The 12850-nt window shown below is 51.6% G+C and overlaps 1 protein-coding gene and 1 pseudogene across 1 annotated transcript; both read right to left on the reverse strand.

Annotated features, from left to right (window-relative positions):
- Window positions 1-1674: 1674 nt before the first annotated feature.
- On the reverse strand, window positions 1675-9230 carry LOC144578645 (syncytin-1-like). The gene is made up of 2 exons (XM_078345382.1): window positions 8989-9230; window positions 1675-4163 (listed from the first exon to the last, which is right to left on the reverse strand). Exon 2 carries the CDS (start codon window positions 3382-3384, stop codon window positions 1675-1677), a length of 1710 nt encoding a protein of 569 aa, XP_078201508.1. The 5' UTR covers window positions 3385-4163; window positions 8989-9230.
- On the reverse strand, window positions 8825-11332 carry LOC100386226 (proline-rich protein 5 pseudogene; annotated as a pseudogene).
- Between the last annotated feature and the right edge of the window lie 1518 nt (window positions 11333-12850).

A 12850-nucleotide genomic window follows, 5' to 3' on the forward strand; every position in this document is an offset into this window, starting at 1 on the left:
GTTTATTCCATATGTTATCAGAAAATAATTCCTTGAAATTTCTTAAATGTTAGCATATTAAAGTGTGTGTTCTAAAATACATTTCCATAAATTATATTATTTTAGTGGTCAAAAGTAATGATGTGGCATTTTAAGCAGGTGAGTTGAGAGAAGTGTGAGGAGTTGGGGTAGAAGACTCGTACAAAGGCAGACAGTTCTGACAATACCTAGAAAATGCAGTCTTAGGTTTTCTACAAATAAAAATAAATAAGTAATTAGAAGGTAAGACCTAATTCTTATTCCTTCCCCAGCTCCCGCCTGTAATCCACTCAGTCTCATTAGCCTGCCTTTGCAAATGGAGATGAATGATTTTGCATTGCCAAATAATCCCTGTCACCCCAAAGGTGAGATCTTCCTATCTTCATCACTTCCCATGTGTGACATACTTTAAATCAGACCCTTTTATCTTTCTACTTTGCTGGGTTCTAAATTTAGTTAGGGACCCATATTAACTCATTTTTCATAAATTTTATGTTTCAGAATATTGCACATAGGAAAAAATTGCCTAAAATGTGATTCTTGTAAAGGAAGCAATGAGTCCCTCTGACCATGTGTCAGAAAGAAAATAATCAGCCACTACATTTTCCCCAAATCTATAACTCTTTGTCATTTTACTGCAATACACTGAGTAAAAATAATCATCAGTGACTGGATCTGGGAAGCAGTTTATTATTGGTCATTAGTGGAAAATTCTTGTTCAATTCTATACAGCACAGACTCCTTCACTGCCTCAAGGGGAGAGGAGGAGGAAGAAGGGCATCTTCTCCTGAGCCACATTTTATTAGCGTACTGTCATCCCTTAGTATCCAGGGGGGATTTGTTCCAGGACTTCTCAGGAATATCAAAATCCAGAGATACTCAAGTCCATTACATAATAATGGTGTCGTTTTTGCATACAACATACGCATGCACATTCTCCTGTATATCCTAAATACTCTCTTAATTTCTTACAATACCTAATACAACATAAGCACTATATAAATAGGTGTTATAATGTCTAGAGAATGATATAAAGGGAAAAAAGTCTGTCCTTGTTCAATACAGATATAACCCTCCTCTTTCTCCCATGTATTTTCAATCCGAGGTTGGTTGAATTCATGGATAGGTAACTGTGCGACCCTGACGTGATCCCCTGCCCGTTACCCGATCCCAAGTAACAGCTCCAGCGAGAGTTGGAAGCCGAGTTCAGGTTTATTGGGACCAGCGGACAGGCCAGGAAAGGAAGGAGATCGGGGGCTGGCTGCAACTGCGCAGCTGGGGTAGGAGGGTTTTATAGGGGGGGTGGATGGGGCGTGGATACAGGGCTGGCTGAGTGTCGTAGGAGCTTAGGATAGGCTGTCCGTTTCTGGGCGGACTGCTGAGGTAGCTCAGAGGGTTATGTGTCGGTTCAGGATAGGCCGAGGCTTGGCGGGCTTTCCTGCTGCAATGATTGGCTGCTTGTTGTTGCTAGGCAGAACAGAGTAGGCTTGGCGGGCTTTTCTCAGGGCAGCAAGAAGCCTGGGGGGAGGGTGGGGGCAAGAAACCTGGGGGAAAGATGGCGGGACTTTCTACCGAACATTCCTGACTCCTTAAAGGACAAAGGGCGGCTGAGTCATTCTGGCTACTTCCTGCTGTACAGCGGCGAAGTGGGGTTTTTTAAGGAGTCTGGGAAGTCGGCAGAGGGTGGTATGCGTAGTTGGAGTGACGAGGGGTTGGCTGTAGTAACATCTGATGGATGGTGAGCCGGGTGAGTTCCTGAAACCGGCGCTGTAGAAACTGAAAAAAACATGGGGCAACTGATAGGAGAAGGAGGAATCCTATGAGGGGGCCGAGGAGGGGAAGGAGATAGGGAAGAACACCGTTCAGCCCTCCCCATAGTGGGTTGTGGAGGAATGCCTTTCTTCTTGCGGCTAAATTTTCTTGGAGGGTTTTTATCTTATCTCTAACAATGCCAGAACGGTTGGCGTAAAAACAGCACTTCTCATCTAGTGCTAGGCATAGTCCTCCTTTTTCTGCGGTGAGTAGGTCTAGGCCTCGGCGGTTTTGCAGGACCACCTCAGCTAAGGAATCAAGCTGATCCTGAATAACTTGTATAGTAGATGAGAGTAAATCAACATCATTAATCAGTTGAAGGGAAAGCTGATGATAAGAGTGTAAAGAATAGCCAAGACCTGCAGCCCCTGTGGATAGGGCAGCGGTGACTCCAAGGGTAGCTAGCAGAGGAATGAACTGAATCACCCGCTTTTTCCTGCTCACGATCACATCGAAACTGGGAAGAGGAATGGGATCATCCCCTGAAACTATGCTAGCATCAGGAAACAAGGAGGCCACCATACATATTCCTGTCCAGTTTTGAGGTAGATAAGAGAAGGCCATGTTGCTCCCGCAGACAAAGCTTTGTCCAGCAGGGGCATACATGCTGGAGTTGCTATTTACAAATTTGGAACAATTACAGGAACTCGTGATTGAACCTAAGTCAATGTCATAGGAATTATTCATGAGGGGCTTTTGATAGCAAGTGACATTAATACAGAGGTTTGACAAGGGTTGAACCGCAAAAGGAAGACGGAGAGTTCCATTAGTGCTGAAATTAGCAATTGCAGGTAAAGCTAGAAGCATAGGTGTACCCAGAGGCATACAGATCCAGCAGTTGTTAGCTAATGAGGAATTGCTATGTAAGAGGAAGCTGTGAACTGCCTTAAGGAGATTTTGGGTTTGGACATCTAAGTCTATCTGTCGAGACTTGGGTAAGGATATGGGGTGGTAAGATATAGTGGGAAACAATGTCTTTAGGATCTCTTTAACATGGTGGGACCTCATTTGATCATGTGGGCCTCCTCCGTCACTGACACCAATGGTTGGGCTGCTTTCCCAGCATGCCACTTTCCCCAAGGCCAGGCAAGAAGCAACGGCATATTTATAGGTGACGCCCAATGGGGAACTGGAGGCCCAGTCACCTCCAAATGAGCCAACATGATCGGCATTGATCCAGGCTGTAAAATAAGTTTTATTATTTTTTGTGCAAGTGGCATAATTTTTATAGCAACCGCTGTGGACAGACAGATGCATCTCCGAGGAGCAGTTCCAGGCTGGTTGGGGAGACCCTGGGGGAACTATTGCTATGGTGGGTTTGTTAAGACATTCATAGCCTGGTTTGTGGTCGTTGCCATAAGAAAGGTATGTTATTTTTGTTCCACAATCAATTTGACTTGAGAAGTATGAGGGCGGAGTGGACACAACCCCTGACTTGCATTCACAGGGCTCACCATAAACAGCTTTTAGAACTTGGCTGAGATCATATTGTCGCCCAAACCCGCTGTGAACAGTAGGCAAGAAGGTTAGAACTACAGCGAGTAGGGGCCACATGTCGGCTCAGGGTTGGAGAGGTTGAATAGGTCAGAGTTTATGTATTTTGAGTGATAGGGGACCTGTGGGAACGCACTCCCAATGGGGGTTAGGGGAGCAGCTTGGACACTTCTTAACCCTGGAGAGGTGTACCCAGGATGGGATCTGAGCAACCTTGATAGCCGTTGGGGTGGTTAAAATGACGGTGTAGGGCCCTTCCCACCGAGGTGAGAGGGGTTTTGGAGTGAGAGTTTTAATGAAGACAGAGTCACCGGGGGCAACTTTTCCCAGAGTGGGTGGAATTTCTGAGGTCTGAGGTATAGAAGCGTTGGCGTGTTCCCTGAGTAAATGTCTGAGGAGAGTAAAATCGGGGAGGTAGGTATTCAGGGGGGAACTTTCTGGAGAAGGTGGAGTAGATAGCAGGAAGGGCCGCCCGTATAGGAGCTCGAATGGACTGAGCTGTGAAGCTCCTCGGGGGCGGGCCCGTAGCCTGGCAAGAGCTAACGGTAGTAAAGAGACCCATGACTGCTTAAGCTCGAGAGAGAGTTTGGTAAGCTGATCCTTGATTAGTCCGTTAGCCCGTTCTACCTTACCCGATGACTGGGGGTGGTAAGCCGCATGCAGTTTCCACTGAATCCCTAAGGAAGCACAGACAGCGTTAGTAACTTTGGAGACAAAGGCCGGGCCGTTGTCTGACTGAATAGTGGCCGGAAGCCCAAACCGAGGGATGATGTCCTGGATGAGATGGGCAGCAACAGTGTCGGCGGACTCCGAAGTGGTGGCAAAAGCTTCGATCCAGCCTGAAAAAGTATCAACAATGGTTAACAGGAACCGAAATTGTTTATGTCTTGGCATGTGAGTAAAATCAATTTGCCAATCTTGTCCTGGTAAAGATCCACGCAACTGGTGGAGCTGTTGACGAAAATGACAGGCTCCTTGTGGGTTGGTCTTCGCACAAATGAGACATTGAGCGTGGACCTGGTGAATAAGGGAAGGGAGCCCTTCTGGATATAATATGGATAGGAGGAAGTGGAGTAGGGCTTTTGGCCCGATATGCAAGGAATCATGGATGTCCTTTATGATGGGAGTTTTTTGTGCTTGGGGAAGTATCAGAAGGTTGTGGTTGAAGGCCCATCCATCCCTAAAGGTCACTCCAGGGTTTTGCTGTAAAAGTTCGAGCTCAGAGTTGGAATACTGGGGTTTGTAGCAGCGTGACAGGAAGTAGATTTCCTTTGGGGGTGGGCAGGTTTGTGCTGTTTCTCTGGCCGTCCTGTCTGCGAAAGCATTACTTAGGGCTACTAGGGACCCGGAGGTTTGGTGTCCTCGACAGTGAATGATGGCAACCTGCTTTGGAAGCTGGATGGCAGAGATAAGATCAGCTATAAGTTTTCCGTTAACTACCGGGGTGCCCTTGGTGGTTAAGAATCCTCTCTCTTTCCAGATCATACAATGGGAGTGGGCAATAAGGAAGGCATACTTTGAGTCTGTGTAGATGTTGACAGTTTTGTCCCTGGCCCACTTGAGAGCCCGGGTGAGGGCGACTAACTCAGCCTGTTGTGAGGTGGTTCCTAAGGGGAGGGAATGAGTCTCAATGACGTCTGAAGGAGTCACTATTGCATATCCAGCAATACGGGATTTTCCTGGGCGTAGGAAGGAACTCCCATCTACAAAAAGTGTCGCTTCGGCCTCGATAGGAGTGGAGTGTAGGTCGGGCCGTGGGGATTGAGTTTCAATGATAACCTCGAGGCATCGGTGATCTTGTGTTGGAGCAGTTGGAGAAGGGAAAAGTGTGGCTGGGTTAAGAGCAGGACAGTGGGAGAGGGAAATATCGGGGTTCTCCAGAAATAGAAGGTGTAGGAGTTGGACCTTGGACGGCCCGAGGTGTGGTAAGGCCTGACCGGACACAAGCTCCTGCAGTTTGTGAGGGGAGAATACTGTGAGTGGTTGCTGGAGGTTGATCTTAAGGGCTTCTGTCGTAAGTGTGGCGGCTGCTGCTAAGGCTCAGAGGCAAGGTGGCCACCCCTTTTCTGTGGGGCTGAGTTGTTTGGAAAGGTATGCTAGTGGAAGGAGGGTGTTGCCGACCGGTTGAGCCAGGACTCCTACCGCGATGTGGACTTTCTCATCCGTATACAAGTGAAAAGGAAGATTGGGATTGGGTAGAGCAAGAAAGGTGGAAGCACATAGTGTTTGTAGGAGCATGTGGAAGGCTCGAGTCACTGTTCCCTGTGAAGTAAGTGGGCCTTCAGGAGTATCTGCAGCTGCTTGGTAAAGTGGCTTGGCCAGAAGGGCAAAGTTGGGCACCCAGTGCCGGAAGAATCCCACTACCCCTAGAAAGGAGAGTATTTCAGTGGCAGACTGAGGGGGTTGGAGGGCTTTCAGGGCCTGCAGTCGATCGGGGATAATGGATTTCTTTCCCGGGGAAAGCTGTAGGCCCAAGTAAATGACTGATGAGGTAACGAGTTGGGCCTTCTTTCTTGAAACTCTATACCCTTTATCTCCTAAAAAGTTGAGCAGGACAGTAGTGGCTCGGGTGCACTCTTCCTGGCTGGGGGAACAGACGAGTAGGTCATCAACATACTGAAGAACAATAGATGGGGCTAGGCGGCAGCCTAGAAGGTCTGTTGCCAGGGCCTGACCGAACAGGTGAGGGCTATCCCTGAAACCTTGGGGAAGAACTGTCCAGGTGAGCTGACAAGAGTTGTCAGTAAGTGGGTCTTCCCAGGTGAAAGCGAAGATGAAATGGGAATCTGGGTGTAAGGGAATGGTGAAAAAGGCGTCCTTGAGGTCAAGGACTGAGAAGGTAGTATCGGAGGGAATTCTGGAGAGTATGGTGTACGGGTTTGGGACTACAGGATGTATAGGGACTACTGCAGCCTTGACTAGTCGGAGGTCTTGGACAAGGCGGTATTCTCCTGAGGGTTTCCGGACTGGGAGGATGGGAGTGTTACATGATGGGGAATTGGTGGGTACTAGGAGGCTGCGGCTTTTCAGCCTTTCAATGATAGGGCGAAGTCCTAGGCGGTGTTTCCTGGAAATAGGGAACTGAGGTCGGCAAAGAAATCGAGAGGAGTGTTCCTGGAGGCAAATCTTGACTGGCTTGTGGTGTGTGGCTACTACAGGTGTGTCCGTCTCCCATACCTTAGGGTGTACTTTGGGGAGGAGAATGCCTGGGGAAGCATAGTCTGAGTCGGAGTTGAGGTGGTGAGCAACTAACAGGAGGTGTTGGGGAGAGGCAGGGAAAGTGATGTGGGCTTTGAGTTTTGTTAGGATGTCTCGTCCCAACAGAGGCACAGGGCAAGAGGGGATAATGAGGAAAGAATGGCTGAATGGGACTGAGTTATACATACAGGTGAGCGGTGGAGTTTGGCGTGGGGTGTGTGCAGCCCCATCGATTCCCATAACAGACCTGGGAGAGTATGGTCTGGCCTTGGAAGGAGGGAAGCACAGAGTAGGTAGCCCCCGTATCGAGCAAAAAGGAGACGCTTTTTCCCGCTACCTGAAGTGACACCCTAGGCTCGGCGAGGGTTACTGGGGTCGATGAGCCTGGGCCTCCCTAGTCGTCCAAAAGCCCCAGTAGCTCAGGGTATAAGCGGTCAGGAGAGCCAGACTCCCGAGTAGAGGGGTCAGGGGCTGGCCCTCCCGGAGAGGTACCCCTTGGTCCAGTACTCCGGCTTGCGTTGGCCGGGGTCCTGGATCCCTGGGGGCACTCTGATTTCCAGTGGCCACTGAGCTGGCAGAGGGGGCAGGGCCTGGTAGGCGGCCGTGGCTGAGGACAACTAGAGGCCCAATGCCCTTCCTTGCCACATTTGAAACATGCCCCTGGTGGGGGCTTGGAGCGGCTGTTCGGACCCCTGGCCCCTGCCGGCCGTAGGGCTGCCACCAGGGCTTGGGTCTGGGCTGCCACTAGGGCTTGGGCCTGCAGCGCGACCTTTTGCTTCAATCGAGCTTGGCGGGCAACCTCGGCTGCATCTTCCCTGGCGTTAAAGACTTTAAAGGCCATCTTAACCAGGTCTTGTATGGGAGTCTCTGGGCCTTCTTCGGCCTTCTTAAGTTTTTTTCGAATGTCAGGGGCAGATTGGGAAATGAAGTGGGAAGCTAAGATGGTAGCCCCATTTTGGGAGGCTGGGTCTAGTCGGGTATAGCGGACAAGGGCTTCCTGAAGGCGGTTGAGAAAAAGGGCAGGGTTCTCATCTGGCTTCTGTGTGACTTCTCTTAGCTTATCATAGTTAACGACCTTATTGGATACAGCTTCTAACCCGCGCAACAGGTATTGAAGCATGCGGTCTCGAGCTGGGATGTGGGAGCCAGCTCCATCCTGATATACCCATTGGGGATCTGTGGTGGGAATGGCTTCTGTACCTACTGAGACTTGGTTTGGGTTTATGGCATGATCTCTATCTGCTTGATGCCTGGCTGCTGCTAGGACGCGCTCGTGCTCTTCGGCAGAGAGGGTCGATGTACAGATGACTCGGATGTCGTGCCAAGTGAGACTATAGGCCTGGGTGAGATACTGAAACTCCTTAATGTAAGTGGAGGGGTCTGCCGAGAAGGACCCAAGACGACGCTCAATTTGAGCTAGGTCTTGGAGAGAAAAAGGGACATGGACCCGAACAAGGCCCTCCACCCCGGCTACTTCCCGTAGGGGTGCTATGACAGAGGGAGGCGCTGAAGTCTTGGTACGGGTATGGGCCGCCACGGGGGAAGAAGGGGGAGAGCAGATGGGAGGAGGAGCGGTTGGGGGAGTAGCAGAAGGCGTAGGTGGAGAGGAGGAAGGAGGCACAGCAGGAGGAGGCACAGAGGGAGGGGGGTTAGGTGAGTCGGGGACTTCCGGAGTGGGAACAAAGGGGGAAGACAAATGGTCAGGCATCTCTTCTTGCATGATATATGGAGGTGGTTTGGTCGGGGAGGTAGGGGTCTGGGGTAGGGTGGTTTGGGCTAGGAGGACCTGGTGAGTAGAGCAAGTGGAACAGAGGTCAGGGTGGGAACGCAGGTCCCAGAAAGCCTGAACATAAGGCACTTCCTTATCTTTGCCAGTTTGGTGGCAGAAGTTATCTAGGTCGCGGAGCACATTGAAATCGAAAGTGCCGGTGGGAGGCCAGTGCGACCTGTTATTGAGCTGATACTGGGGCCAGGCCACCTGGGAGAGGAAGATAAGCTTTTTTCGCCTAAGGGTTTGGGAGTAGCCCAAACGAGTAAAATTGAGAAGTAAACAACCTAGTGGGGTGTTTTTTGGAATTTTTGACTCCACGTTCCCCATGATGCGTGCGGCAAAGGGTTCCTGCCAGCCGAGGGCGGTCTCGGAACAGTATCCGAGCTCGGAACAGTATCCGAGTGGGCTGGGGTAGTGTGGGGGAGGCATCCCTCCAGCCCACCAGCTTCCCCAGAGGAAGGTGGATAGGAAAGACCAGAGAAGGCGTCCCCTGTCTGATCGTTCCTATTTAATGGTTCTGGATTGGGTGGGTCAGAGAAGGCGTCCCTTGTCTGCCGACCCAAGGCTCCTGGAGCCTGGTTGGGGGATCCTGCTCGGGCCGGCCGGTGCTTGGCGAGGGATCCGTGGATTGGGACTGAGAGGAAGGGCCTTTGCCACACGCACCACGGAAGGAGAAGGTAAGAAACAGGACTTACCTGGTCCGGAGTGCTGAGGCCGAATTGGAGGAGGGCTGCGGAGGTCGCTGGAGGGAGGGGGTCGCTAGGGGGGGCTAGCGACCCTCCGTCCCGGGTTTCGGCACCAAATGTGCGACCCCGACGTGATCCCCTGCCCGGTACCCAATCCCAAGTAACAGCTCCAGCGAGAGTTGGAAGCCGAGTTCAGGTTTATTGGGACCAGCGGGCAGGCCAGGAAAGGAAGGAGATCGGGGGCTGGCTGCGACTGCGCAGCTGGGGTAGGAGGGTTTTACAGGGGGGGTGGACGGGGCGTGGATACAGGGCTGGCTGAGTGTCCTAGGAGCTTAGGATAGGCTGTCCGTTTCTGGGCGGACTGCTGAGGTAGCTCAGAGGGTTATGTGTCGGTTCAGGATAGGCCGAGGCTTGGTGGGCTTTCCTGCTGCGATGATTGGCTGCTTGTTGTTGCTAGACGGAACAGAGCACGCTTGGCGGGCTTTTCTCAGGGCAGCAAGAAGCCTGGGGGGAGGGTGGAGGCAAGAAACCTGGGGGAAAGATGGCGGGACTTTCTACCGAACAGTAACCTACAGACAGGGAGAGGTGTGTTAAAAAACGTGGGCTTTTAATGAAGAGACCTTCCAAACAGGCTTTGTGTGAGCAACTTGGCTGTTTATTCACCTGGACCAGATTCTGGAGTCTGTGGACTCGGATTCGGAAGGGATTTTTATTGACTTTGGCCGGGCCGAGGGTCTGCCATGTTCGGCTTGGGGGGGCCTGGGGGCCGGCAAAGTGTCGTGTGGGGCGTCACGGCTCGCCTTGAGTTTTTACTGACACGGCCCCGTGTGTCGGGGTGTCCATGTGGCGTGTGTGTGTGTGTGTGACTTTTTTTACTCTGTTCCGCCCCTCCAGCGCTGTCAGCCTGGTCTTGGTGACTTTGTATTCCTGTCTTTGTTGGAAATACCATCAGCCTCCCTTGCTCAGCCCGGAGGGAAAAAAATCACAATTTTTTGTCAGGTCAGGTCTCTGTATGTAAGCCTGAAGCCTGAAAGTCTGAAGTCCTGGTTGCCTCGGCTGATGTCTCCCATCCCCTGCCTGCCTTGACAATTGTCCCTGATCCCTTCCCAGGACAAGCCCCTCACCCAACCCTGCCATCTTAACCCGTTCTTATGATAATGTAAATACCTCTCACCCCGCCCTACCATTGTAACTGAACTTGTATACATATTCCTGGCCCCCTCCCCTCCACCACTGTAACTGATCTTACTCTGCAACACCCCCGCCCCCCAAAAACCTACCCAAACCTATAAAACCAACTCCTATCCCACTGCCCTTTACTAATGCCCAGGTTCTCCGGGCTGGAGCCGGGCAGCGGGCTGCTGGTGGGATCCGGGCCCTGCTCGGGGGGCTGGGTCGTGGGGTGCAGTCTGCTGGGGCATGGCCCTGAGTGGGGCACCGGGGAGGACCTGTAGGCTCCGGCGGGGCCCTGGCCAGGCAGGTCGGAGAAGCCCTGGGGCTCGGGGCAGGAAGTCATCTCGGACACGGAGTGCCTGCTGATGCTGGTGCCGCCGGCCGCCGTGCCCTCCACCTCGTGCTCCTGCACGGGGTTCAGGAGCGGCGTGGTGTAGCTCTTGGAACGCACCACCGGGTTCTTGGCCAGCACGTCCCCTGAGCGGGAGCGGCACAGCAGGCGCTTTTCCAGGATGCAGGAGTGGGTGAAGGGCCCCTCGCTGGAGTGGAGGCCGTAGGTGCCCAGGTATGGCGATACCACCTTCTGGACCAGCGTCTCCAGGCGCAGGTAGTCCTTAGTCACTCCCCTGGACTCATGCACCCCCTGCAGCACCAGCAGCATCTGCACGATGGCAGGGGGCACGCGGGCGTGGGCCCGGGCCAGTGCGTCCTCTAGCTTCATGCTGAGGGTGATGGCATTCTGGAAGTGCAGCAGGGCCAGCTGGCGCACTGACGGCTCCTTGCCCTGCACCGGGTAGAAGATGGCCTGCATCATGGGCAGCACATAACTGAAGAAGAAGTCCCAGGTCTCCGCCAGCGAGTCCAGCAGCTTCCTCGTAGAAGCCGATCTTGTCCCGAAGGATCACCATGCCTTTTGTCAGCAGCTGATTCTGCAGGTACTCCGTGAAGAAGGACCCCAGCTCTGTCTTCAGCAGCTGCCGGACGCCCTCGTTGAAGGTGAAGAGATCCTGGTCCGGCAGCCCCTTGGGCTGGAAGACAGCGATCACCCCGTCGCGGATGCTATTCCAGGTGGCTTTGGCGCTGGCCCGGCGCTGCTGCGTGCCCGCTCGTCCGGCTCTCTCTTGCCCAGGTCACTGAGGCTGGGAGAACTCATGAACTTCAACCTGCGGAGAGTCCTCATGGTGACCCGGGCGCCCCGCGCCGTGCCCTGCGCCACGCCACGCCGAGGGCCCCGGCCCGGCGCTGCGCCCTCTACGCGGAAACTCGGACGAGAGCAGGAAGCCGAGCGGCCCCGCCGGGTTAATCATTCATTGCACGGAGCCGCTCAACTTGGAGCTACGCGCGGCCAGCACCGACCCGGTGCAAACGGAGACCCGTGATTTTTTCCATCACAATTACTTTCTCCCGACTTTGCAGGATATGTCAGAAATCAGAAAACGGAAACAGACACAGACAAAGAGTGCTGGGCTGGGAGGGACATTAGAAACAACTGAATCCAACTTTCTCCATCATAATAGCATTCACAGGGTTTTGTTGCTGCTGTTGCTAGCTCGGTTACATTTTACTAAGCACTTCACTTGGCTTGTCTCTTTACTCACATTCTTCCTAACTAGCACACTCCCCCCTTCCCCCGCCCCCACACACCACATCCATCTATTAGACTTATTTTATTTTCTTAAACACTTAGAGGGATTCAGTAACTTTCCAAGAGTCAAAGAACTAGTAATTGGTGCCTCCAGGAGAGAGGGAAAAAAAACACCACCGTGTTCAAGTTTGGTGTTATGGACCACGAGGACTTCTGTGACCTGAGCTCTCATCAACACTCTAGTGTCACCCTCTACTCCCACTTCCTATTTCATTATACAAATCCAAAATTACATGAGGTTATTTAGACATGCCAAGCTATTTTATATTTTGTGCTTATTGCCTTTGCTGGGAGCTTCTTACAGAAACACCTCCCCCACCTACCTCTTCCTGGCATCCTGAAGAATTTCTAATCAGCTTTTGAAACAGACCTCACATGTCATCTCTGCCATCTACTCATCCTCCTCTGGGTGGCTTTCATTCTGAATCTGGCCATTGTTTCTTGTGTGTCTCTGTTCCTTAGACACTCACTGCTGCATTTTCCATGGTGTATGGTAATTATTTGTATATGTTTGTCTTATGACACAGACAATGAATACTTTCAGGTGTAAAACACATACATACCTTTTAGAGGTTGAATCTTCTAGCACTCACTCAGATATTCTGCATACCCTCAGATTTTAAACATGTTTGTTCATGTTTCACAGATGTATTAAGATGTAACACAAGTTCACTTGTATTCTAAACATATCATTCAAATGTTACATGTGCTCCTACAGATAGCACAACACCTATTCAGGTGATACATATGTCACCTAAATGTTAACATGTTCACTTAGATCTGATTTAGATGTTAATCAGCTCACTTGGATGTTACATGCAGGTGTCACACATACTTAGGACAGTGGTTCTCAAAATGCAGGTTCCAGACCAGCAGGTGCAGTGTCACCTGGAAACTTGTTAGAAATGCAAATTCTTGAGACTGACCCTTAATCTGCTGAATCAGAAACTCGGGGGTGAGGTCCCAGCAATGGGTGCAAATCATGCAGATGATTCTGGCCATGCTCAAGTTTGAGATCCTCTGACTTGGATGTTACACACCTCATTCAGATGT

This window comes from Callithrix jacchus, chromosome 1, assembly GCF_049354715.1.
Source record: "Callithrix jacchus isolate 240 chromosome 1, calJac240_pri, whole genome shotgun sequence".
NCBI lineage: Eukaryota > Metazoa > Chordata > Mammalia > Primates > Cebidae > Callithrix > Callithrix jacchus.

What these genes read in the sequence shown, in the direction of transcription:
- LOC144578645 (XM_078345382.1), bottom strand. Translation starts at nt 3,384, where the DNA reads ATGTGGCCCCTACTCGCTGTAGTTCTAACCTTCTTGCCTACTGTTCAC.